Source organism: Monocercomonoides exilis (genome assembly GCF_001643675.1).
Source record: "Monocercomonoides exilis strain PA203 chromosome Unknown scaffold5-2102611, whole genome shotgun sequence".
NCBI lineage: Eukaryota > Preaxostyla > Oxymonadida > Polymastigidae > Monocercomonoides > Monocercomonoides exilis.
Genome location: NW_027150550.1, coordinates 741,529 through 768,181, shown reverse-complemented (window position 1 = coordinate 768,181; position 26,653 = coordinate 741,529). Strand labels below are relative to the sequence as shown.

At 38.9% G+C, this 26,653-nt stretch overlaps 7 protein-coding genes across 7 annotated transcripts; 4 read left to right on the top strand and 3 right to left on the bottom strand.

Annotated features, from left to right (window-relative positions):
* Window positions 1-258: 258 nt before the first annotated feature.
* On the top strand, window positions 259-4,592 carry MONOS_3166 (uncharacterized protein; the record flags this gene model as incomplete). The annotated part of the gene is made up of 2 exons (XM_067873146.1): window positions 259-361; window positions 430-4,592. The coding sequence occupies 2 exons, from the start codon at window positions 259-261 to the stop codon at window positions 4,263-4,265; spliced, it is 3,939 nt and encodes a 1,312-aa protein (XP_067734224.1). The 3' UTR covers window positions 4,266-4,592.
* A 356-nt stretch (window positions 4,593-4,948) lies between these two features.
* MONOS_3167 (putative embryogenesis-associated protein EMB8) lies at window positions 4,949-6,340 on the top strand (the record flags this gene model as incomplete). The annotated part of the gene is made up of 1 exon (XM_067873147.1): window positions 4,949-6,340. Exon 1 carries the CDS (start codon window positions 5,009-5,011, stop codon window positions 6,338-6,340), a length of 1,332 nt encoding a protein of 443 aa, XP_067734223.1. The 5' UTR covers window positions 4,949-5,008.
* Window positions 6,341-6,408: 68 nt separating this feature from the next.
* On the bottom strand, window positions 6,409-8,447 carry MONOS_3168 (putative WD repeat protein). Its single transcript, XM_067873148.1, has 4 exons — window positions 8,072-8,447; window positions 7,725-8,024; window positions 7,579-7,662; window positions 6,409-7,482 (listed from the first exon to the last, which is right to left on the bottom strand). Exons 1-4 carry the CDS (start codon window positions 8,427-8,429, stop codon window positions 6,584-6,586), a joined length of 1,641 nt encoding a protein of 546 aa, XP_067734222.1. The 5' UTR covers window positions 8,430-8,447; the 3' UTR covers window positions 6,409-6,583.
* Window positions 8,448-8,499: 52 nt separating this feature from the next.
* Window positions 8,500-11,158, top strand: MONOS_3169 (uncharacterized protein). Its single transcript, XM_067873149.1, has one exon. The coding sequence runs from the start codon at window positions 8,543-8,545 to the stop codon at window positions 10,211-10,213; it is 1,671 nt and encodes a 556-aa protein (XP_067734221.1). The 5' UTR covers window positions 8,500-8,542; the 3' UTR covers window positions 10,214-11,158.
* Window positions 11,159-11,177: 19 nt separating this feature from the next.
* On the bottom strand, window positions 11,178-19,010 carry MONOS_3170 (uncharacterized protein). Its single transcript, XM_067873151.1, has one exon. The coding sequence runs from the start codon at window positions 18,998-19,000 to the stop codon at window positions 11,405-11,407; it is 7,596 nt and encodes a 2,531-aa protein (XP_067734220.1). The 5' UTR covers window positions 19,001-19,010; the 3' UTR covers window positions 11,178-11,404.
* Window positions 19,011-19,741: 731 nt separating this feature from the next.
* MONOS_3171 (putative Protein kinase domain) lies at window positions 19,742-21,468 on the bottom strand (the record flags this gene model as incomplete). Its single annotated transcript, XM_067873152.1, has 6 exons — window positions 19,742-20,326; window positions 20,487-20,670; window positions 20,760-20,862; window positions 20,915-21,035; window positions 21,204-21,373; window positions 21,435-21,468. The coding sequence occupies 6 exons, from the start codon at window positions 21,466-21,468 to the stop codon at window positions 19,742-19,744; spliced, it is 1,197 nt and encodes a 398-aa protein (XP_067734219.1).
* Window positions 21,469-21,541: 73 nt separating this feature from the next.
* MONOS_3172 (pre-mRNA-splicing factor CDC5/CEF1) lies at window positions 21,542-25,377 on the top strand (the record flags this gene model as incomplete). The annotated part of the gene is made up of 6 exons (XM_067873153.1): window positions 21,542-21,566; window positions 21,652-21,775; window positions 21,846-21,876; window positions 21,922-22,183; window positions 22,249-23,270; window positions 23,364-25,377. 6 exons carry the CDS (start codon window positions 21,542-21,544, stop codon window positions 25,140-25,142), a joined length of 3,243 nt encoding a protein of 1,080 aa, XP_067734218.1. The 3' UTR covers window positions 25,143-25,377.
* Between the last annotated feature and the right edge of the window lie 1,276 nt (window positions 25,378-26,653).

Here is a 26,653-nt window from a genome sequence, read left to right as displayed (position 1 = left end):
AATTTCATTTTATTAATTTCTCCGAAACATTAAAGATAAAAACAAATAAACTCATGAAAACTCAAGAATACCTGAAATATTTTTTTATTTCAGTGCCCTTTATCAATTTTTTATTTTTTCTTGTTCTCAAAAACATATTCTTTTTCAAGTTTTAATATGTTCAATATAATTGAATAATTTGTTTTTTGAATTTTCATATTTTTGATATGGGCATTATCTTTTTCTGACTTAGTAAATTTTTGATTTCTCTGAAAATAGATGGAAGAAAATGAAAATTCAGAGAATGCTGATAAAGACTGGTGTATTATCACACAAGATTCTCAATTAGCAAATGTTTATCGAATTAATTCGACCGAACAAAGTATTTTCGTTTTAATGAATTGTTTCGTTAATTTTGAACTTATTTTTGTTTAAACTGTGAAATATAAGGTGAAATAAATACAATGGCGCAGGATAAGCTTGTAAAGGAATTCTCAGAAATGGGAATAGCTGGAATCAATATATTTGTTTTAGGAACTCCTCAATGCGGAAAATCACTTACAATTGCTTCTCTTCTTGGAATACCTTCTGACTGGATTGCAAGTTCATCATTAGGAACAAGTGCTGAAAATTGGGAGCGGTACTTTGCACCCATTCCAAGTTACGAAACAAGTTTATCAAATGGCGTTTTCAATTCAGATGAAACTCATGTTTCTTTCAAGATTTCACAACATGTTAGCGTTTACCGCATAATTCTCAGGGACGTTGTTATTCGTGTTGTTGAAGCAACTGTGCCAAAAGAATCCCTTTTACGACCAGATGATCCAATTTTTTCTCTCTCTTTGAACTCTGAGGATTCCACAATCTTCACAGAAAACACTTCTGCGAGCAAATGGCTCTCTGAAATTCGAGATGCTTGTAAACGATTATTTATCGAATTGCCAATTCCATTCACGGATTTCATTAAAAGACAAATTGAAATGAAGCAAGCAGCAGAGCAAGAAAAGGAATCAACAGGGTGGAAACCACTTGTTCATCGCGATATTGTAACTGAGTCTGATAAGCGCACTCTTCTTGAAGGAGAAAGATCAAATGGCCCGTTTCATCTTGTTCTTTATGTCTCTGAATTAATGGGAACTCACTGGCGCCTTCTGATGAACAGAATGGCGAACTTTCAACCACAAAATCGAGGAAATGTCACATCTTCAGCCACTTCTTCAACATCAAAACTGAATTTGCAATCAACACAATGTTCTGCTGATGATGCTTCTATTTCTTCTTCTCCATCCTCCTCCTCCACAACAAGTTCATTATCACCAATGTCTTCTTCATCTATTCTCCTTCCACAACCAACAATCATCTCAAAACCTCAGCTTCTTTCCGCTCTGCACATTTCAACTCAAATAGCCAACAACTTATTCCTCGACCACATTTCACTTCTCCTTCTCCTTCTTGGTGGGAGGATTCTGCGTACCAACACGATGGTTGTGTTCACGCATGCTGGGTGTGCCTGCATTCCAGGTGGCTGCTCGTCTCAGTTTGAAGAGCGGAGAAGGCGATGTGAGGAAGATGTGCAGTATATGATTAAGCGCTGGAACTGGTTGGGCCATCGCTATCACCTACCAATCAATTCGAGTGATTCGAATGAAGACTTCGGAAGCTCAGCAAAGAAAAATAAAAAGGCTTTGCAGCAATCAAGCAACACTCGGAGAATATGGAATGATTCAGATGTTGGCGGACTGAACGAAGGAATCAATGTGAAGATACATTTGAAATGGATTGAAGAATCCACAGAGCCCCAAGAAAAATCAGCTTCCGCTTCTTCCTCTGCATCTCAGACGTTGACTCAAAATGCTTCAACCACCGCTTCTCCAAATAGCACTCCGACTTTACCATCAAAGCAATGGAGATTGCTTCTGAATGTGACAAGGCGCAAGCACGTACCAATTATTGTTCCGCCTGTTCAGCTTGGCTTTGTGATGGTGGAGCATTCGAATCCTTTTCTTCCACGAAGCATTTCAGTCGAGGAAGCATTGAAACTCTGTAACACCAGACTTCCTGCTGCTGTTGATCGAAGTGATAGCAATTTATTGAGTGCTCCGTTGCGAAACTCATATTCGTCGACTCTGCAAAACTCTTTTTCTTCTTCTCCCTCCTCTTCCTCTTCTATTTTATCAATGTCTTCGTCACCTTCATTTTCAAGTCAAATTGAGTTTTCACAAGTGGAAATGGTTGAACTTCAGGATTCGTCTGAAAAGTCTTTAACAAACTTTATTTCACATTCAATCTCTGAGCCTTCTCAGCTTCGCGAGCCTCTTGAGCCAATGGCATCGGTTAGACAAACATCTGATTCTGTGAATGAAAAATACACAAAAGGTGTTTCTAACGCTGAAAAGGATTCAACTGTTATCCAGCCATTCAAAATCACACAACCATCGCATCACTCACATCACCTTTCCCAAGCTGTTAGTCTGCCGCATGTCATTTCACAAGACTCAGATGAACAGCAAACAACACAGAAACCATCTAAGACTCATTCAAACACAACAACATTTGATGACAGCTCTTCTTTGTCAGAGCCGTCGTTGCTTGCCATTTCCATTCCACGGCTCAATGAGCTGTTTGACTCACCCTGGGCGAATGAGCTATGGACTGTCGCTTTTGAATGCATTGATGATCTTCATTCGATTCCTTTCCTGAGAACACAATCAGATCCACAGCGCCTTCAAATGCTTGACAGTTTGATTGGAGAAGACTCTTCTTCTTCTCAGCAGATGATGTCAAATGACTTATCTTCCAAACAGCCAAAGTCCTCCTCATCATCATCTTCTTCTTCTGTTTCTCTCCGAAGACGGAAGATGATGCAGCACATGGAGCCCAAACGAACCGCAGTGTATCGCTTTGCGCGCAGGCTGTCTCTCTCACTCAGGGCATTTGCTGCAACTGTTGGAGGTCTTGTTACCTTTGGCGCTGGCTCTGTCCTGGGAAAAGTGATGTTTGGTGCGTTCGGCCTGAAAGCATTGGCGGTTGGGCTGGTGCTGTCGTGTGTCTCTGCGCTGGCAATCTTCCTGGGGCTGAAGCAGTCGGCTGCTGTGCCTCAGATGGCAGCTGTGCTTGGCATTCCTGTCGAAGTCGCTGCGATTGCCAACTTTCCTTTTGGTTTGCTGAACAGAAACGACGCTCAGCAGCAACAGCAGCAGCAGCCATCGAGGCAGACAAGAAGAGCTGCTGAGGAAGAAGAAGAGGGAAGAGCAGGCGGAACAAGAAGTCTGCCATCGTTTTTTGGAAAGTCACAGAAGCAATCCACTTCTTCTGTGTCATCCACACCTGTTGCCTCACCACAAAGAGCAGCACTTGCACCGCACCCAATCGCATACATTTCAAATCGCCCTGCAAATGCTCCTCTTCCAACGTTGCCTGGGAGTGGAAAGTTCGCAAAGGAAGAAGGCAATTTCAATTCATCGTCTTCGGCTCCTTCATTTTCATTTAGTTCTCGTCCTTCATCTCTTTCTGGTTCACAGCCATCATCATCTTCTTCTTCATATTCTTCTAATCCTTCTTTTCTCTCTCTTCCCGATGACGCCTCATCAACTCATCCGTCTGTCATCTTAGTTGGCCCACCTTTTGTTGGCAAGACGGCTGTTGGGAAGCAACTTGCAGCGAGATTGGGATTGCCCTTTTTGTGTGTGGCGTCGCTGACAGAGCAGCGGATGGGGCATCCCATCAGCGCCATCCGACTCGCAGCAGGCGAAGGCGGGCTCATTCGTGCGCTGAGTGATGATGTGAAGAGTGTGATCAGTTCTGTTGTGAAAGGAGAGCTGCGTTGTGTTGCTGAGTTTCCGGCAGAACTGCCATCTGTTGGGAGAGAAGCGATGATTGGGCTGATGCCGCAGCCGTTTGAAGCCTCTGTGGTGTATTTGAAGGGAGAGAGAGAAAGCTTGATGAAAAGAATGCAGTTGCAGATGAATGAGGAAAAACAAGAGAAAGATGTTGAGAAAACTGAGAATTCGAAAAACGAGAAGGATATTCAAGCTTCATCTTCATCAATGTTGAGTTTCCCGACCATTCCATCTCTTCATAGACATATGATTTCGAGTTCTCCATCGTCAAGGCGAATGCTCGATCAAATTCTTCACAATTGTGACCCATTCTTTCAGTCTATCTCCCATCTTGTGGTTGATACTTCTTCTCGATCAGTGAATGATGTAACTTTTTACGTTTCTGAGTCACTGGCAAAATTCAGGCAATTGTCAAATATGAGATTCATAAAGCAAACAAAAAGATGAAATCAGCTTTTTTGGATTTGTCTTAAATATTATCACATTTTTAAACAATATTCCAACTTCGAGAATTATGATCTTGCCCATCAACTAATTATATTAATGTCATCTCCTTCAGATTCCGAAAAGCGACCAAGAGTTATTGACAATGAAGAACAGTCATCTCTTAAAAGTTTTATTATTTACTCCATAATTATGTTTATCAGCTCATTTGCAACTTACTTCATTTCCAAGAGCTTCTTTTTAAAAAGTATATTATTTTTTCTTGATATTTTGAAATTATATTTATTAATTGAAATATTTTTGTAATTGCTTTAAAACAAAGAATTTGATAAAGATACGAGCATTAAATATGCTGCTTTTTGTACGATCGGAATTGTAAATCTGTTTCTTATCGCCTATATCATTTATGCATTGTTTATTGATAAAGATAAAGAGCAAGAAAAAGAAAGTAATTCGAAACAGAAAAAGGTGAAGAAGCAATAAATGTCCGTGAGCATTATTTTTTCAAATTTTAATTTCAAAATTCACTTCGCGTTTTGGAGAAAAGAAAATGCAGTGTGATGATTTTCAAGGGGATAAACACACCTATAAAAAAATTACAAATATATCTTTTATATTTAAAAATTTCATCTGAATGGAAATATTGAAAAATGGATTTATTTTGTTAGAAAAAAAAATAATTATCATTTTCGAAAGTGAAAAGGAAACTATCTTTTTAAATAAAAAACAACTCTAGAATTTCATTAATGCATGCTTTGAAATGCATGAAAATTTGTGAAGAAAAAAAATTGAGAAATTGTTTTCGATTTTCTTTTTGGAGAAGTATACTTGTTATTTTAATCTTTCTAATGAACAATTTATCAAAAGCTTTCGTTGTGTGCGGGTTGATAGTTTTGTTTGTTTGGCTATTTGCATGGGCTCGTAATTCTGGAAGAATTCTCCTTGTCGGAAAAGGACGAAAGCCACTGGTCTTTCTTTCAAATCAAAGCAAGCCAATGTTTTATTTTGCCCATTGGAAATATGGCATATCAGCTGCCATAAATACTGGTGCTTCTTACAAATGTAACAAAGATAAAAGCAGACCACAAAGAGAGGTTCTTATTGGATCAGATGGTGGCGAGTTTGCCATTGATTGGTTTCAAACAAAAGATAAAACAGATCTTCCAGAAAATGCTCCAATAGTAATATTTTCACATGGAATTAATGGAGGAAGCAGTGAACCACCTCTTCAGAGATTCGCGTTGAGGTGTGTTCGCAAGCTTGGCTGGAGGGCAGTTTGCGTAATATTCAGATCTTGCTGTGGAACAACAATAACCACTCCTACAACTTATTACGCTGGATATACAGATGACTTGCACATTGCATTGAAAGAAATACAGTCCAGATATCCAGATGCTCCAATAGCTCTTGTTGGCTATTCAATGGGAGGAAATGTTGTTGCCAAGTATTTGGGAGAAAGAAAAAGTCAGTTTATTCAATCACGAAAGCCAGCTCATCTGCTTTCCGGAGAGCCTATTCCACCAAATGTTTTATGTGCTGCTGCGATCTGTTGTCCGTTTAATCTCAAAGCAGTTGACCATTTGGTCCATCCAAGGCATCTGACTCCTGTTGGATCGCGAATGTTCCATCTTTTGCAAAAACAAGGCAAAATCGTAACAGAAAGTCCACGTTATAAGGAATTTCTTCAGCAGCCATTTCGCACTTCAACAGCTGTTGATCACTACTTCACAATTCACACCTTTGGCTTCCCTGATACTGACACAATGTATGATGAAAGCTCAAGCTGCCACTATCTCGATGGGATTGAAGTGCCAATGCTATTCATTTCAACAAAAAACGATCCAGCATCCATCTACAAAGCATTCCCAAAGAAGGAAATTGAAGCTGCAGGAGATAATGTAGCAGCGATTGTTTCACCTGGAGGTGCACATTTGGGGATGTTTGGGGTGTTTGATACAAAGTGGACTTTTGATGAAGAGATGCTTGTAAAGTATTTGCAGTTCTGGTTTGACAGATGGGAGAATAAATGTGTTGAAAAGGATGAGATGAAAGTGAGACAGCACGCCCATGCAAATTGACTGCGTTTGTATGAAACTTTGACAGAACAGAAAACATGAGAGTTTTTGTTGTATATCATTAGAATTTACTTCGGTTTTTATTTTCCCTGTTCTTATAAAAAAATTGAATGTGAGTGGTGATGAAATGAATTACTAATTTTGATATTTAATTCTATAAGCACAGCAATATGCTGTGTCAACCTAACAATAACCATTATAACTTAATCACTTAATCTGTATTTTAAAAAAAAAAATGTATTGCACTTATTTCTTAGTCGAAGCATCTTCTTCTTCTTCTTCCTCTCCCATTACAAACAGCTTAGCTGTGCCATCATCAGATCCGCTGATGAAGCCAAATCCATTTAATACTTGTGAAAACTGGGATGAGACGAGTTTTTGTGCAATTGCTGAAGGCAAAGATGATGGAGAAGCAGAGGAAGAAGTAGAGGCTGAGGCTGAAGAAGGAGAAGTCGATGATGAATCCGATGATGAAGATGGAACAGATGAAGAGCTTGGTGCTTCTGCATCTTCTCCTTCAGCTGCTGCTCCTGCTGCCTCCTTCATCTCTTTCAATTCCTTCTCTTCTTTCTCCTGGAGCTCCTTCTCCTTCGCTGCACCTTCCTCGCACAGCTCTCTTGGGATGTTCTCACAGACAGAGAGGCAGAGCACTGCATCTGAGTGTCCAGTGAACGAGTTCAGCAGCTCCCCTGAGCGGACATCCCACAGCCGCACAATGCCGTCGCAGCAGGCTGTGAAGAGAAGAGGGAGCGTCGAGTGGAAGTGCATCGCCGTCACCACTGCTGGGTGCTTCAACGGCTGCCCGCGCCGCCGGAATTGCTTGGCTTCGATGAGGATCACCTCCCCGGAGTCGGAGAGCGATGCCACGGCAATCAGAGAAAGAGAGTCGTCTTTTCTTCCTTTCTCCTTCTCACCTGCAGCAGCGCTGGTATCCATTCGGCAGAATTCAATGATGTTCACTGCATCGTTGAAGAGTCCCTTAAAGGTCTGTGACAAGGTTAGATTCGGATATGTCGCAAAACACAAATCTCCGCTTGCTTTTCCAAAGGCAATAAGATGAGGAAAACGAGGAGAAGAGGCAATGCATGTGATTGCATCCATCGGATCTGCCTGCTTGGGCTTGGAAGAAGATGATTTCTGGAAGGCTGTTGAAAAAATTTGCAAAAAATGAAAGTGGAAAAAGGAGTTTTAGATATGTATAACAATATTGAATAATACAAATACTGAGCAAAAAAGCATACCATTAAATGAAGCCGTTTTTTCTCCTGTGCGAATGCTCCACATGCATATTGTTCTATCTTCACTACCCGTAAGAGCGTATTGCCCTAAAATTCAGAGTTGAATTTTTAGAATAAATTAAAAGCTATTCTTTACAAAAATTTCGTACCATCAGGCCCGAAGCATCCACAAGTTACTGGAGCCGCATGACCGCTCAAAAGCTTGCAATTTCCAGTACTTGCGGACCATATCCATGCGAGACCACTGTCGTCTCCTCCAAAAAGTCCACGACTTGTTGAATCCCATTCAAGAAAGCTTAGTTCAGAATCTGATCCTTCAAGATCGCTTAATTTTGTTTTCTTTGTGATGTCCCAAACTTGAATTGTTCCATTCATCGCGCAAAAGACTATTTTGTTACCGTCTGGCGACCACTTTATAATCGAAATTGATTCTCCAATTTTTCCCTTTTCTAAAAAATGAATTTAAATAAATAACAATCAATCAGGAAAGGCAAACCAGGGATTGATAGAATCAACTCTTTTGTAATGACATTAAATACTCGAACCTTTTCGTCTTCGCCTCCTGTTGCAACCAATCTTTTGTCTTTTGGATTCCAATCGCAGCAAAAAACGGATCCTTCATGTTCGAAAGTGAATAACGAATCGTCCACAATATCTCTTTCTTCATCTTCATCTTCCTCGTCTTCTTTTTCGGAATTCTTTTCGCTATCATCATTGGAACTTTCCTCTTTTTCATTATCAGAGTCTTCAGTGTTCTTTTCAATTATAAACTCCTCAACTTCTTGGGCCTGTGTTTTCTCATCAATTTCCTCTTTTTCTATTTCCTTATTTTCTTCAATTTTTTTCTGACTCATGAGCTTAGTCAATAATTTGCAAAATTTTGATCTAAATTACCTTTTTTATTTCAATTAATCTTGAACCATTACCTCAACTTTCAAAGAAGTCTTATGGTTGGAAATATCATAAGATGTCAAAGGCAATCAATTTAGAAAAAGTACCAAAACTAAGAAATTCTATGTGTTTTGAGCCTTGCAGCCCAAGGAAAAAAACCGGAGCAAAAGGACTTGAAAAGCCAAATGATTATTTCCTGAGACAACTTGGAATGGAACGTGAATGTTTAACATATCGTCCTGCTGTTCATGGTTTACAACCATCATTAACAAGAACTCGAACGGTTGAGAACTTTAAGCAGAATTCTTTCAGCCATTATCGACAATCTTTGCTGTTTCGTTATCAAAAGCCTTCGCCGTTTTCAGGGGCGGATCAATCAAGTTCAGATCCGGATGCATCAATTCACGAATTACGTACGTCTCGAGAACTTTGCATTCCTCGTGATGATACCCCTCGTTCAGGAATAACTGTTTGCCCGAAAAAGCAACCTCAGTTTGGAGCTGCAAATCCTCTTCGAAAAAGTTTTCAGTCAAGACCAACACCTAAACTTAAAAGATGTCAGACATTTATGTACACTAAAGCCCCTGAAATATCTCCTCAACTTTCTTATGATCTTCAATATCCATTGTTTTCGAAAAATTCTATTGATCGCTCAATAGTTACACCACCACGCAAACTTAAACCAATATACAGCACTTCACCTATTTCCTCTTCTTCTTCTCACAGTTCATCGTTTACGAAAAAAACTTCTCCTTTTCCACCTGTTTCTCCAACAAATCCTTTGAATCAAGAGTCAGGTACTGATAAATCAATTACTCCAAATGCAACTGATCATTCATCGCCACTTACTCCCACTTCATTGCGCTCTTCTTCGCCTACAGCAAATTCTACCACAACTCTGAGAAGCGCAGCTGCATCTCGATGCGGTGGAACTCCGATTGCAAATTGTCTATCTGATATTTCATTTCATACTGTTCCTTCTCCTTCTTTCAAATGTGATGATCCCAAGCAAGAAAAGTTGGCAAATGAGTGCATGTCTCAAGATTTATCTTCTCAACATATGAATTCAATTAAAAAGATTCAAAGAGCAGAAAAGCATCAAAGAGAAAAAACGGAAGAAAAGAACTCCTTATCTGAATTAAAGGATGTTGTTATGAAGAGCAAAAAAAGATCTATCAAAGCAAATGGCAGCCAGACCAGCAGAACTGAGCACAGCATCAGCCACAAACAGAAATCAGCCAATGATCCAAATGACGACACAGGAAAAGGAGGCAGCGGTGATCGCAAAGACCGCGACAGCATCCTCTCCACGCCCATCCTCTCGCACAGACCTCCGCCTGAGGTTGTTGCGCAGGCAACGCATGTCACCTTCTATCTGCCGCCTGCCATCCCGTCTGGAACGAAAGCCACGCCTAGTGCTCCTGTTGTGCCTGTCACGATGCACTCATTCACTCAGGCACTGCCAAACGAAAACTATGATTTCACTTCGACTGTTCTGCCAGAGTCTCTTTCAAAGAAGGCTGACTCGAATCTGCTGCCCGTGGATGACTTTATGAAACCTGTGCAGTTTTTCACTGATGAAGATGGTTATGCACTGGAAGATGGCAAGGTAACCTTCGAGTTTGACATTAGCATCCCATCATTTGATGATGAGGATGCTGATGAAGATAGCAAGGATGATGTTGGCACATGCCACGGGTACAGAGACGAGGAAGACGATATGGATTGCATGGCATTGGAAGAATGACGAAGATTTTGAGAAATTTTATTAATAATTCTATTTGTCATATTATTTCGTTCCTATCATTTCATTTTTTTTTTTCCAATTAATCTTCTTCTTACAAAAGCATATGTCTTTATGCTATTTTTCAGTTTCGTTCTATTTGTTGTCATTTCTTCATTTGTACATAAATGTTTTGTTTCAATGTCTGAATGGGTTTTTCTATTTGCGTAACTTTCTGTTGAAATCTTCAATTCCCTGTAAGGAAGTTACCAATTAGTTATGCCAGTATATGTATTGAGGTGTTTTGAAGGTGAGTTTTATTTTTATTTTTGTGAAAAAAAAAATCTTCTTTTTTGGCCACTCTCGGCGCATTGTCATTTGGTGGTGATATTTTATTATTATTATTATTATTTATTGAGATTGTTTTAAATCAAAGTGAGGCTGTTATATTATTTTTTATTTCTTTATTTCTTTGGCTTTTCAAATTTTGTTGTTTTTTTAATAATCATTTCTGTGTGTTTATGAGCTTTCAACCATACTTTCAGGAGCTATGAATGGCATTATTCGATTTCTTTATATGTTGATGATATTTGGTTGTTGTGACTTCTTGTAAGAGCTTTTAACGTACTTCGCCTTATCAAACACCAATTTGCATGTAATGGCTCTTGCACTTCTGTTTTGTTTGTATGTTAACTAGAACAACTTTAACAATTCTGTTGTACTGGTTTTTTATTTTTAAGTTCTTACATTCATTTTTCTTTTTTTTTTTTAAAACACTTTTGATTCACTTTTCATGTTTTTTTTATGTTTTAATATTGTTTTTTAAATTTTTATTCCACAAAAATAAACAATTTTCTTTGTTACATGTTTATTTTTTTATTTCTATTATTGTCTTTTTATTTTTTAAACAAATTATTGTTTTATCACATTTAAATAATCCTGATAAAAACAGGCCACGTAGTCAGAACACAAATCGAAAATGAGAAATCAGTTTTGAATACATCATTATATTTGTGAGTCGCTCTTTGATGAGCTTTTACGTGAAGTGAAATTTTTAAATACTTAAAAAAAGCAGTCATGTGAAGTGTGTATATTGGCAAACCTTTCGTCATCCAGGTGCGAGCCAGCCGCAAAACCTGATAAGAAAGAATTAATCATATTTATGAAAAAAATAAATAGAATCTGTTATTTTCTTGCTTTTTTTTTCTTTCTTTTTCAAGACTTCTTCATTTTTTTCAACATTTGCATTCTTTTTTTCATTCTGGCTATTCGTTTCTCCATCTTCTGCATACGCTTCTTCAGTTTTTTCTCCGCTTTCTGTTTATCACTCAATGTTTGGTTGGCATTCATCTTCTGCGCTTCGCTTTTAGTCGCAAAATTTGTGTTTTTTGGTGCTTCTTCTTTTTTGCTGCTGTCTCCACTCGCTTTTTGTGCATTTTTTGCTTTGCGTTTTGCCCATTTTTTCTTTTTGGGAATGGCCTCTCCGCTTTCTCCTGTTGTTCCTTTTCCTTCGCTCTGCCCAACTTTGTTTCCGTAACTCCCTCTCCATTGTCCTCCTCTTCCTCCTCTTCCTCTGCTTCCCCCTCTTTCGCTTCCTCTTCCGACACTTCCTCCTCCTCTTCCCACGACATCTCCGCCTCTTCCCATTCCTCCTCCTCCTCTGCTTATACTTCCTCCTCTTTCACTTCCTCTGCCCATACTTCCTCCTCTTCCTCCTCTTCCTCTTCCTCCTCCCCCTCTCTCGCTATTCCATCCTCTTTGCCAATATGAACCTCCTCTTCCTTTGACAAACGAGCCACTTGAAGTTTCATCAAAGCTATTCGTTTGACCGTCAACTTTCGATGAAATGTTGTCGTTTCCTTTCAATTGTGAAACATTTTGAGCTCTCTGCCAAGGGAAATATTGTGTTATTTGAGCATTTTTCGGAACAAATACGTTCTTCGTATCTTTTCCTTTCCCCGAAAATTGAGCTTTTTTCGGGCTTTTTGTAAACTCTTTGTTTTTCTGCCATCTCTTTCGTGATCTTTCTGTCGCCTTTTGAGCCATGAACTTCATAATGTTTTTCTTTTTAGGTGTCAGTTCTCTGTTGAAAACGCTGTTATCATCTTTCTTTTCCAGCGGAATGAAGTCGTTTTCTGATATTTCAGTGCTGTTTGACGAGAACTCGTTGGCTTCATCAGAACTTTCCTGATAGTCAGGAAGGTCCGCTCCCAATTCAATGCTATCTTCTTCGTCAATAAAGTCATTGACAATTTCATCTTCCCCTTTCTTCCCAAACCCTTTCCATTTCTTTTGCTCCTTCTGCTTCTCATTTCCGAATGACTTTTCCTTCTTTCCTTTCTTTCCATGAGCTTTTGATGTTGTCCTTTCAAACAGGTCATTGTCATTATCTTCCAATTCATCATCGCTTAATTTGTTATTTTGCTTTCTCTTTTTGATTCCACGTGGAATTGACTGGCTGTCTTCTGATTCAGATTCGCCCAAATATTCTGTCAAACTGATATTGCTTGATTCATCATCGTCATCTTCTTCTTCTTCCTTTTCAAAAGATGAATGCATCCGTTTCAGCTTCTTTCTGTTTTTCCTTTCTCTGTTCCTCGTTTTGTATGCTTCCTTTTTGGCAATGAAATCATCGTCATTGACATCATCAATGTCATCCATCTCATCCTCATTGCTTTCATCTGGCATGTACTCGCTCTGTTGATCTTCTTCTCCTTCTTTCCCTTCCTCCTCTTCGTCAAGCATATCACTTTCACTGCTCGATGAGATTGTAATAAGACTGTGTGAATCTTCATCAGCTCCGAATTCTTCATTGCTTTCCTCTTTCGCTGCTCCTTCTGCTCCTTCCTCGCTTCCTTCTCCTGCACTCTCTTCATCACTTCCACTGATCTCTTCCCATTCAACCTCATTCGCTTGGCTTCGTTGGAGATTCATCCTCCTCCTCAGCTCTGCCTGTGTCTGCTGTTGGAGCCTCAGTTGCTGCTGATGCTGCCTCTTCTTCTCCATCAGCCGCTGCATGAGAATAACCTCTTTCGCCTCCAGCGCTTTCTTCTTCGGGAATGAAGAAGACATCTCAACAACGTCACTATCGGCAGTGTCAGACAAGCGAGGAGAAGATGAAAAGGAAGACTCAGATGGAGAACTGTCGCTGGCGTCTGAGGAAATGCTGGCTGGTGATGACATATCAGAAGCAGATGATTGTCTCAGAGCAGAAGAAGATGCTGATTGTGATGCCGATTGAGCATTCGAAGAACGAGAAGCAGATAAGCGCGAGTACAAGTACGACAAGTTCTGTGTTTGCGGGTTGCTTCCATAGAAATCAGTTTTAATTGTTTGTGGGGTTTGTTTTGACGCTGTCAGTAACTTTTCAGTGGCTGACAGATGAGATGCACCTGAATCAGGGGTGACTTGTGTGTTGAAGACAAGAATCTCAAGCAGCTGCGATGTTTTGACGTTAGTCCATTCTGATGGAATGTTCTCCAGCACATCCAAGTTCTGAGTGGATGAAGAAGACAGAGAGGAATTCGAATGAGTTGGGGAAGAAGGTACGCGATGCGAAGGAAACTGTGGATCATCCACAAACTTCAGCTGCTTCAGCATCTCCCATTGTTTTTCCTCTTTCGCACTGAGATTGGAATTGCCTTTGGTTCCTTTTCCGTCCTTTTTGTTTGAAGCAGATGAAGAAGCGGAAGAAGAAGCAGAAGAAGAAGCTGAACTAGCTGTTTGATCTGTGTTGTCTTCTTCATCTTCTTCCTCATCCATTTCATCGTTTTCTGGCAGCCCCAGAATCCTCCTCCACATCCTCTTCTTCCTTTCATCATTGAGCATCTCCATCTTCTCCTTCCACTGCACCAAGTTCCCTCTCTTCTTCAGCTTCTTCATTTTCTCCTCTCTTTTGATTGCCCTGTCAATCCACCCGCCTTTCAGTCCATACTCATCCACCTCGTCTTCTCCCCATTCGTCTTCATACGAACCCTCTCTGTCAAACATCTTCCCTTCTCCGTTCTTCTTCATCCCACCACCACCTCCTCCTCCTCCCTTCTTCCTCATTTTCTGCATCTCCTCCTCGTCCTTCATCTCCAGCACCACGTGTATCTGCTCTTCTGTCAGCCACTCGTCCTCGTACAGCTCCTCCTGCGACAGAAGATGTTCGGCTCTTCTGCACTCAGCCACAAACGTGCACAGTTGCTCTCCTGTTATCGGCCTCAGCGTTTCTCCGCTGTCGATGCTGACAATGTTGAGGATGGGGAACAGCAGGTGTGTGGAGGAATTTTTGGTCTTGCGCTTGTATGAAGAATAAGAGGAGGAGGAGGAAGAAAAAGAGGATGATGAAAGAGAGAATAAAGAGGATGAAATGGATGTGAATGGATATGATGCAGAAGCAAGATAGGAATAAGATGTGGATGATGGCGATGATGTTGTGTTTGATGCTTTCTTTTTTGAATACCGTTTTTTTGATGATGAAGAAGACACATTTCCTAAAGTCTTCTGATCATTTGCTGTTGAAGTTTCAGTAAGTTTTGTTTGTGAAGATGGCTGTGGAAGCAACGGACTCTTCGGCTCTCCATTTGGCTTCGTCTTCGGCAGAATCGAAGGATACTGCTTAGAAAGCGAATCCACAAATGCATCAATTTCATCCACTTCCTCCTCTTCCTCTCCTGCTCCTCTTTCATTTTTGTGCATGTTCATTCCTTTGGCTTCAGCTTCATCTGCACTTTCGTCTGAGATTGGCATTCGTTTCGCACCAAAAATTGAGTCTTGGCTGCTCCGTGTAACCAAACTGAACGACACCTCGTCGCTTTCTTTGATGTTGCTCCGCCTTCTTTCTGTTTCGCTTCTTTTTTTCTTTCTCACTAACAATTCTTCTGATGTGTCTTTGTTGTTACCATTGGTATTATCGGAATCTGCTTCTTCATTGCTGTCTTCTTCATCTTCTTCTTCCTCCTCCTCATAATCTTCTTCATTGTCTTCATCATCTTCATCTTCATCTTCAGAGTCAAAGATCAGATGATTGTCATTCACTTTCTTTGCCTCCTCCCTCACTCTCTTCTCAGCCATCACCACTTCCTCTTCTCTCGCATCGATCTCATTCCTCTTGTCAAAATAGTCATAAATACACCCAAAATATGCAAAAAACCCATACAGCAGCCTTCCCAGCAACGATGGCCCAATCCCTTTCTCCTTCTTCTCTTCCTTTTTCTCCTCGTTTTTCTCCTCTTTTTGTTTTGTTTTGTTCTCTCCTCCTCTTTCACTTCCATTCCCATCAGAATTTGATGCCATCTCCTGCCTTCGAGCAATAAAAGTCTCGCTCCTCCTCTTCATTCGCATCCAAATGCGGATGTAAGCAAGCCCCATGATCGACACGTAATACGAAGAAGGATAGCCAAACTGTGCGTTTCCGATGCCTCTTTCTTTCAGCCACAGCTTCAGTGCAAACAGAAAGATATGCACAATTGTGGGAGAAGAAGAGATGTTACGCGAGGGATTGGAGAGAGCATATGACAGATTGAGTGAAGGGAGAAGATTGACAGGTAAGGGTTGTGGTGATGATGTGCCGGTTGGATTAGAAGAGGAAGAGGAAGTTAAAGAGGAAGAAGCAGACAAAGAAGAAGAAGAAGAAGTTGAAGCAGAAGAAGAAGATATAGAAGAAGCAGCGAAAGAGCCGCCCAAATAAACTGACTCCACGGGCACCATCTGCGCGAGCAAGCGAGCGACGTCGTTGATGCAGAGGATGATGGCAGCAGAAGAAGAGAGGCCGTCGGGTGAAGACACGTTGATGTCGCACTGGCTGATTGAAGGAGGAAGAATGCGCCCTCTCAGCTGATGCGCTGATGTCTGCTTCAGAAGCTGCGAAGAAGGCACCACGTCTCCTTTCACAATCAGCTTCAGCAGACGAAACTCTGGTGACGACGGAAGCTGGATCTCATACAAGCGCATCCGTGTGCCTTTGGCAGCTCTTCTGTCTTTCTCAGCGCCTCTGCCTCTGTTTGACTGCTGCATCTGCAGCTGCAATTGCTGTCGTCGTTGTTGTTGATTCAGCGGCTTCTCATCATACCCATCGTATCCTTCATAATCATCATAATCCTCTCCACTCCCCTCATATCCATCATACCCTTCACTCATGTCCTTATTCAGCGTCTCCATCGTCGTGTCTGACGAATACGGCGGAGGTGGAGTAAACCTCAAGATAGGCACTCGTGCTGGTATCAGCTCCACTTTCTTCACCCAGCTGCGGTGGCGGTAGACGACGCTGGGGAGAGAAGAGCGCATCATCTTCAGCGCTTTGATAGACAGATGGTGGTCGTATGTCTTTCGGAAGTGGACTGCAGTGGATGAGACAGAGGAGGAGGAGGAAGAGGAAGAGAAAGAAGAAGAAGAAGGGGGAACTGAAGAAGCGAAGGGTGAAGGAAGAGCAGGAGCTGGGCTTTTTTGGAGTGAAGGTGCTTTTTTGGATAATCCTTGTCCGATTGAGACAGGGGTGGGGAAGGCGCTGATGACAGAAGGCTGGTTGAATGAGAAGCTTTTTGGAGGTGTTTGAGTTTGACTTTGGCTTTGGCTTTGGATCTGGTTGTGCTGTGGAGGGATGTAAGTGAGTGGGGGTTTGTTGGCCTGATATGAAGGTGCCTTTGGAGAAGTGGTTGGAGAAGAAAGAGAAGAGGAAGGGAAAGGAGACGGTTGAGACTGACTCCAAGAAGAGGCAGAAGTTTCGAGCTGAGAATGCTGTTGTTGAAGAAGCTGTTGATTGTTTTGTGAAGAAGTTGACATTTGTGATTGAGATAGAGATTGTGTTTGCGTTTCGCTCGAATTGATGTTTGGCAAATGAGAAGGTGTGTCTGTTGGTGATGATGAGAGCGATGGTGATGGAGATGGCAATGAAATTGCTGTGTTCACACTTGCTGAAGATGTTTCATTGGAAAGAGTGGAATTCTCGTTCTGTTGAGAGATGCACATATAGCGTGCAACAGAAGATGAGTTATCAGTTGCGACTGTTTCAGATGGTTTACTCACTAAGGTTGACATTGATGCTGATGCTGATGCTGTTGGTGGATGTTTGATGATATAAAGTTGTTGAGCCAGAGAATTATGGGGAAATGCAACTTGAGAAGATGAAATAGGATCAGACGATGTGACAGATGGGTTCAGAGAAGGGACTTGATGTGTTTGAGATAAAGACAGAGAAGATGATTTGTTAGGAACTCTGTTGGCAGGTGATGCATTGTTTGTATCGCTTGTAAGTGAATTAATTGAAGAAGAAGAAGATGATGATGATGATGATGATGAAAGAGAAGTAGAATAAGCAGAAGTTGCAACTGGTGAAGTGCTGAGGGCAAGTGAGCTGTTATCTGCACGGTCCAAAGGAGGAGGTGAATGAAATGCATATGATGGAATGGCTGAAGTGGCTTCATCAACAGACGAAGGCGTCGCAGACGGTGTGTCGAACTCAGAATGAGAGAGAGAAGGCGAAGGAGAAGGAGAAGCAGAGAGAGAAGAAGGTGATTGAGGTGTCAGAAGAGGTGTGGATACAGACGATTCTGACTGGATGTAGAGAGGGATGGGCTGGGCGAGTGTGTTGGTTGAAGGCACACGCACAAGAGGGGAGAATGATGGTGACTGCGTTGGGGAAGAAGCTTCGATAGATTTCTGAGTCTGTGGAGTTAAGTTCTGTGCTTGTAAAGAGAATGGCATTTGTGACTGCTTCGACTTGTCATCCTCTGGAGAAAATGAATCATTTGACTTCTTCTGAAATTGCTGCAAAGAGTCAGACTCACCGAGCAGTGGAATAAACCCTTCATCAAATTCATTGTTTTCTGCTTTTGCTTCAAAAAACTTGTCTGTTAATGGAGATGAAATTGGGGGAGATTGTGTGTTGTTATCTAACATCAGTGGCTGAGGAATGCAATCCGAAGAAGCTAATTCCTTTGAATCATGTTCGATAGATTGAGAAGATTGTATTTTCAATTGTGTCATTTGTTTTGTTCGCAACTTCTGCAAAAGAGATTGAGGCGAAGTAGGAGGCGAAAAATGATGAGAAGAAGGTGTCGGAGAAGATGAGTGTGCAGTAAGAAGATGAGAGAGTGTTGAAGATAAGAAAGAACTTCCTTTGTTGGTAGGTTGGCGAAACGACTGTCGAGAATCTCCATCAAGAGCAATATATTCTTCTTCAAATATTGCAGTGCTCTTTTGTGAAGAAGTATCCAAAGTATATTTTTCATTAATTTCTTTATTACTATTGATTTGAAATTTTTCAGCAATCTTATCTTTTTCCTTTTCGCTTAATTGAGTTGCATCATCATTTTTTAAAGTCCTCTTATCGTTATTTTTATCTTCGTTTCTCTTCTTTTCTTCATTTTTCATTTTTTCAATCTCTTCTCTTCTCATTTTTATCACCATTTCCTTCAAAATGGATTCCCTTTCTTGAATTCCGCGTAACCACCCTTTTATATCTCTTCTTTGATCCTCAAAGGACAGCCCACCTTCAATAAAGACGTCGCAATCACACAAAACAGAACCAAGTTGAGTCATTGATGATCCAAATAAATGGCATTGAAATGTTTGAAAGACTGGTGGACGCATTTGTTGATTTATGCCTGATACTCCTGAGATCATTCCAAATGGGATCTTAAGCAAGCCTTTCATCTGAAGTTTCCTTTTAAATATTGATTCTAAATACGATAAAAAATGCTGTCTGTGAAGCACATCCGATGGAGAAAGCCCCAATTGTTGGTGAAGGACATAAAGTGATTCAGAGAGATGAATGAAAAATGAATTTGAACGATTTTTACGAGAAAAATTGTTTTTTTGGCATAACATAAGAAATGTGGGTAATTTAGATCTTTCTCACGAAAAATTCTGTGGATAATACTTTGTTTCAAAGGGAAAATGCATTCTTGATATTGAATTTTTATTTACAAAATGAATGACATTTGAAAATGGAAATTTCTTTTTGAGTGATTTGAAAGATTTTGTTTTTGATAATGTGTTGATTATTTCCAAGATGATATTTCTATATAAAAGCATAATATCAAATAAAATTATTCAGTTACATAAAAGAAACAATTAAAACGTGAATGTGAAATGAATGATTATTTCTTCAAGAAGAGTTAATTTTTTGATGTGTCGCAATAAAATTTTTTTCATTTTGTTTTTTGTGTGGGTAAAAGTGCACTTCAACTTGAATAGTGTAATTATTTCAATTTTCCATTGTCTATTAATTTTATTTTCTTTTTATAAATCTGTTATTGCTTTCATATGTTTGAAGCTGATGTGAAAAATCAATTGTTTTAAAAAAATTTGTGCGTATTGAATATTTCAACAATAGTCGATTAGAATGTTCCGCTTTTAGATGGCAACTTGACTAAATGATATCCAAAGCAGTAATCGAACAGCTTTCAACTGATTAAAATGCATTATTTTTTCATCTTTCACTATTTGATGTATGTTTTATTATGTTGCATCTTTGCTTTCCATTCTTTCTTTTTAAACTCCTGTAAAAAATTTTTCCTTTATCTTTTTTGCTCAGATAGTTGGCATGCTTTAACAATAAATGTTTAATCATCCTTGCGGACTTTTCCAATAAAACTTGCTTTCGCTATCGCTTTTCTTTTTCTGTTCAACAGTTTCTGAGGAGCTCTTGGTTTTCATTGAATTCGGTGTGAATGAAAATCTATTGGAGGAAGAGGACAATGAATGAGAAGATGAAGCAGCCTGTTGTTTCTCTAAAGACGAATATGGAGTTGAAGATTGCGTTGAAGGTGACTTTCCTTTAAATTTTGAGATATATGAAGAAGAAGGTTGCCAATACTTGAATTGGCCATCTTTTTTTTGCGAAGAATTCGGAGATGCTGCAACCGGAGAAGAAGAAGAAGAAGAAGAAGAAGATGATGATGATGATGATGATGATGATGATGATGATGATGATGCTGTTGGAGAATGATACGAATCATTTGATTTGTTCGAATGTTGCGACTTGTCTTTCAAACTGACCATTGAATTGAGCGAGCGTCGATGTTCAAAATCATCAGAGCCTGTCCACTTTGGAGAGGAAGGAAAAGGAAGACGAGAACTGAAACGAGCTGATAGCGAACAAATGTTCATGACTGCTTGTAGAACTTTAGCGCTGGGGCGCTTGTCAGGATCCTGAGAAAAGGGGAAGAGGGAAATGAATGAATGTGTTTATTTTTATGGGAAAGAAATGTTCATAAGTGCATTTCAAAATATATTGTTCAAAAATGAGATGAAAAGGGAAAAAAAAGATCGAATTCCTCAAAAAGAAAAAGAAATAAGAAAAAAAACAAACTGGTTCGCACATAATAGCGAGTTGTTCATCCAATGAAGACTTATACAAAAGTGGAAACTCTGGAAGGAATTTTTCGTCTGTTGTTTCAATTCCTTTGGGCTTGCTGAATGTTTTTAAGGGGCGAAACGAACGCATTTCCAAAGCGATAGCTCCAAGACTGTACACATCATCTGCTTCTGTTGCGCTGCTCAACAAAAAGAAAGAAAAGAAAATTTATAAAAATTATTTGAAAAAGTGTAAAAGAAAAGGAAATGAATAAAAAGTATTGCAAACATCTTGCTTTCAGAAGCATTCGGACTTGTGTACTTTGAAAAATTCATCAATGGAAGATTGCTTTGCATTGGCGAATCCAGATCTTGTGAGTTTCCAAATCCTCCTTCAAAAAAAGAAAATGAATCAAAATTTTATCATTTTCTATTTAGACAAACCCAATTTATATCCAGAACTAGTAACAAAAATATTGTTCGGATGGACGTTTCTGTGAACAATTTTGTTTTCTTGGCAGTGCGAAAGTGCTGATGAAATTTCATGTAAAAATTTGTAAGTTTCCTGAAGAATTTTTATGTGATAAACTTATCAATTTTCGCAAACCTCTTCAGAAAACTGTAATGATAACTTATGGCGCTGCTGAATAAGGTTTTCGAGTGTAGTTGAAGCATTCTCCATAAGTAAATAAAAGTTTGCCTCATCAGACATTATCTTAAATAAATGTAGAACATGGGAAGAAGCAACTTTTTCTTGATTCAGAGCTTCTATTGGTTTGCCGTGTTCCAGTTCTGTTGAAAATATTGACAATATTTTACAAAGATACTTTTCTTTTGTTCTAACATTAACAGCAAGTTTATATCCAGATAATGAGTCTACCCAATCTAAATCCAAATATTCATCTAAAAAAGCAGAAAATTGTAATAATCTCACAAATATTGAACATAGTTAATTAAAGCAAACAATCCCTAGGATCGTTGTCCATTGTGGAGATCATTTTTTTATTCAATTTTTTCAAGTATTTGAGATTTAACTTACTAATTGATGGGATGTGATCATATTTTGTGAAAATGCCTCGTATTCTCGTAAAGGGAGGTATAAATGGATGAACTGATAAAGATAAAATTAATTTTGAATTTATTTATGCTTTATTTTTAAATTTTTGTGTGATATTGTTCAGGTGTTTGGAAAAACAGCGAAGATGAAGTTTTAAAAGCCGCTGTCATGAAATATGGAAAAAACCAGTGGTCTCGAATTTCCTCTTTGCTTACAAGAAAAACTGCAAAGCAATGTAAAGCGAGATGGTTTTCAGCCTTCAATTTTTAATATTAATAATTTTTTTGAAATATTTGCACGAAAATTTTTTTATTGAAGGTATGAATGGTTGGATCCAAGCATTAAAAAGGTTTGATATTTATTTTTAAGAATGTTTATGTTTGTTTTTTTAAAGACTGAATGGACTCAAGACGAGGAAGAAAAACTTCTTCATTTAGCGAAACTTATGCCTTGCCAATGGAAAACAATATCTCAAATTATCAAAAGACCTCCAGCAATGTGCATGGAACATCATGATCGATTGATAGAATCTGCCTTTGGGCGAAGCGAATTGAAGGATGCAACAGAAGATCTTAAAAGATTAAGACCAGGAGAGATTGATCCAAATCCGGAAGGCAAACCAGCAAAGCCAGATCCTGTTGACATGGATGACGATGGCATGTGATTTTCTTATATATTAAATCATTTTTAAAATTCTGAAATGTTTATTTGATTTATGTAGAAAAAGAAATGATTTCTGAAGCAATAGCTCGTTTGGCAAACACCAAGGGTAAAAAAGCAAAGAGATGGGCGAGAGAAAGACAACTTAAAGAAGCTCGAAGACTGTCATCTTTGCAAAAAAGGAGAGAATTGAAAGCAGCTGGAATTGATATAACTGCCTTTATGAAGAAGAGAACTTGGAGAGGAATTGACTATGAAAAGGAAATTCCACTGTACACTCCTGCCCCAAAGGGAGAATTTGATGTCAGTGGTGAAAAAACACGAGGAGACGATGCTCAGTTCATCAACAAAATGGCTGCCAGATTTGACAAGCGAGAAGAGGAGAGGAGGAAGAAGAAGAAGGCTCAAGAGATTGAAGATGCAAAGGCGTTGGAGGCGTTGGCCGAAGAGAATCTTCCTGAAATCATTCGTCGTGCCGAAGCTGCTAAGGAAGCAAACATTCGACAGAAGTCTGTGCGCAAAGTCGATTTTGCTCTCCCAATGCCAACTGTCAGCGACGAAGAAATGGCTGAAATTGGGAAAAGCGGAATTGGACTGATGCATTTGACTGAGAAGGAGCTTGGTATGGCGAGTGATGAAGATGAAGAAGAGGAAGAGGAAGAGGAAGAGGATGAAAATGAAAACGGAGAAAGGATTCAAAAGAAAAAGAAGATCTCTAATGCGGCAAAAGTGCTGATAGCTCCAGGCCCAACAACGGCATCGATTGCCACTTCATCCTCTTCGTCTTTATCTTCTTCTTCTCTTTCCAGCACAGGCCTTCCATCGATGATTCGTCCAGCAGGAGGACTGCTGACGCCTCTGCGAACGGCAAAGGTCGCATCGGGCAGTGGAGGTGCTGCTTCGTCTGCTGCAGTTCTGCAGACAATGCGAACAGCCACTCATTCAGAAAGGCTGAAGCAGCAGGCACGCGATCTGGTTGCACTGACGTCAACACAGACGCCTCTTTTGGGTGGCCTCAACACGCCGCTGCATCGTCTGCCCCTTGGAGACACATCGATGCCTCTGAAGGACTCGGTTCCTGCTGTTTGCTTAATGAGCTTTTTTTTTATCATTTATTTTGACTCATTCTATTAAAATGTTTGATAATGTTTAATTTTCTTTTATTGTTATTTTCAGACTCCGAATTTGGTATTCCAAACGCCGAAAACTCGAGCACAGCATTCGAGAGATGGTTCGTCGTCTCAAGAGCCTGATTCTGAAAGGGGAAGTGTAGAAGATGGGATGGATGATGAAGGTAGAAGCGCGAAGCGAAAAAGAGGAAGAGGCGAGAAGGAAGAGGACGATGATATTGTATTTGAACTTCCACAGCCGAGAAAGAAGTCAAAGATGATTGACAATGAACCCTCTGATGAAAGCTCAGAAATGAATGATAACATGGGAATGGACGAGGATGAGATGAAGACAGAAAGTAAATGGAGCATTGAAGATGAGGATGAAGACGGAGATAGCATTGGAGGAGGAAAGGCTGCTCGCAGGATTTCCAATAGAATGAAGCGATCAATCGGAGAAATGGATGAAGAGGAAGAATCAACTTCATACTCATCAAAATCATTTGGTGATGAGGATGATAATGATGAGGATGATGAAGAAGCTTCTAAGTTGTTCTATTCCAGACTGAAGCAAGACGAGCAGCAAAAGCGAAAAGATAGTAGCTATGAAGATGAAGATGAGGATGATGATGAGCCAAGAGTTGAAAGGGTTAGACATACAAATAAAAAACAATACGATGACGAACAAGATTCTCATATGGACATTGATATGGACGAGACAAAGCCAAGAAGCAGAAAAGCAGGCAGAAAAGCACAGAAAAATGTAAAGTACATCGATGCAGATGAGAGTGATTCTGAAGGGTATGATGAAGATGAGGAGGATGAGGAGGAGGATGAGATTGAATTGGATTCTGATATGGATGCAGATGAGCGAGAGTTGTACATGCTCCGCAAAAAAGAACGTGTTATTGAAGCAAACAGAACAACTGCTGTGAAGTTGAACCTGCCTCGTCCGATAGATTTGAGTGGCTTAGAGAAGTTTGAAAAGTTGTTGATGAAGGGAGAGAGCAAACAGAATGAGCAAAGCGACAAAGAAGAGAGTGTTGAAGATGAAAAAGGAAAGAAGAAAGGGAAAGGGAAAAAGAAAGGAAGTAATCAAGTTGCAAAAGAAGTGGATACAAAAGAAGAAGGAGAAGGCGAAAAAGCAAGCGAGGATGAGGATAAGAAATACGAATCAGAAGCAATGAGATTAATCCTGGAAGAAACCAAGCAGCTTATTGCACACGACATAAAATGGCATCAATTTGGTCCAAAGAAGCAAAAGAAGTCTCAAATGCAGGCAAGCGATGAGAAAGGCGCAGATGATGAATTTGCAGACATTGATTTGTTTACCTTGAAGGAGATGAAGCGAGCACAGAGGCTGTTGGAGCGTGAGGCAAAGAAGATGCAGTTGCAGATGCACAGAAACGAAGAAGATAAGATGGACATTGAGGAAACAGAGAGAGGGCTTGGCAGAAAGGGAGCGATGGATGCAGAGGCTGAGAAGGAGCTGAGGGAGTCTCTTGTGGCGGAAGTGGAAAGAGCCAGGGCTTTTGCACAGCAACTTAAACAGCGTGGAGCAGCGCTGGAAAAGAAGATTGAGAAGACGATGGGAGAAGGGCTGAGCAAAGTTGCTGAATTGAGGAAGAAAAAGAAAGATCTGGAGATGCAGATAAGTGCACTTCGCGGTAAAGTTGGTGTATTTAATTGGATTTGGAATGAAGAAAAAGATGTGGTGACAGAAGGTCGAATAAATGAATTAAGAATAAAAGTTCTTCAAGTTCGTTCGAATGAAGAGATTCTTCAGCAACGCTATGGTCAACTTCATCGAAAAATACTAGTACTGAAAAAACAATTAAAATTTTGAATTATTTTATTATTATCACAATTAAACTAATGTTTTTTTTTTCGAATTTTCTTGTTTATAAATAATCACATTTATAACATCAAAAAAAAAACCGAAATTAAGAATATTTTGTAAACGAAAATCTAATTTTTTTGAACCGTTTTGGTATCCGCTTCATTAAATTTATTTATTCAACATTTTAATAATTTGCATTCAATGCATTCAATTGAAAAAATAGAACAATAGAAACGCAAAATTTTTCTCGAAACTGAAAAAAATCCCATTTGAAATATATTGATTGGGTTTGGGTTCAATATTATCACAAATTCTGAATCTGATATTTTCTTTTTTTCATGTGAAGAATAACTTTTGAGATTTGAAGAACTTTCAATCATAAGGTGAACAAAAATCTTGAAATAAAAATTACATTCGTTGTGTTGAAAAAAACCATTAACTGATGTAGGTGATATTTTTTGAAATCATATCTTTTTTCTGTGCGTTGTTTTTACAAAAATTATTTGGTTTTGGTAAGCAATTTCGATTTCAAAAGGAAAAAAAAAAGCATGATAATTGTTTTTTGAAACAAATGGATAAATCGAATAAAAAATAAAAATGTTTTTTGTAATCCTCTTCATTTTTCAGTGTTCATTTGTCTTTATTCAAGTGAATCTTTTTAACTGAATATTTTGTATTTAATAACAAGATTTCATTAATAATCACCAACATATTTATTTTATAAGAAAGGGAAATAAATAATAAGTATTAAACATAAGCTTGTGCCTCATTGTTGAAATGTTCGATCATCTGCAATTATCTATCAAATATTCTCTCGAGATCCGCCAACAAAACAAAGTCTTAAAAAAAGCTTTTGATTTTGTCTTTATTCAGTCTTAACCGGATATAATCACATCGGTTTTTGCACAACTTTTTATGACTATATCCGATTATGATTAAAGATGATGATGCTTTTCACAGAAAAAAATAAAAATTAATTTTTTAAAAAATTTATTTTGTGTCGATTTTTTTATTTTTGAAAATTCTTCTCAAAACGCATTTTTCACTTGCGAAATTAATTTTATGCGAAAATGCATATTATTTTGACTTATTTGAGCACATTTTTGAAAAATCAAAAAATGGATATTTTTGATCAAAAAATCGATTTTTCATCGAAAAAATCACACATAATAATAAAAAATGTGATTATATATTTTCAGTCCTGTGATTATTTGTGATGAAAAATTAATGAAAAACAAGCAAAAAATGTCGGTACATCGAAAAATGCAACAATAAACGAATGTGATTATATTCGACATGATTATATCCGGTTTAGACTGTATTTTCAAAAATTTTTATTTGCATACAGTTTATTTCGGATATTTTCATTTCTGGTTTAGCACAAGTTTTTGGAACTATATTTGATTGTGATTATATTCTATGTGACATTACACAAAAAAATAAAAATAATAAAATTATGACATAATGATTTAAGAATCAATTTTTCCATTTTCATGAAATCTTCACAAATGCACTTG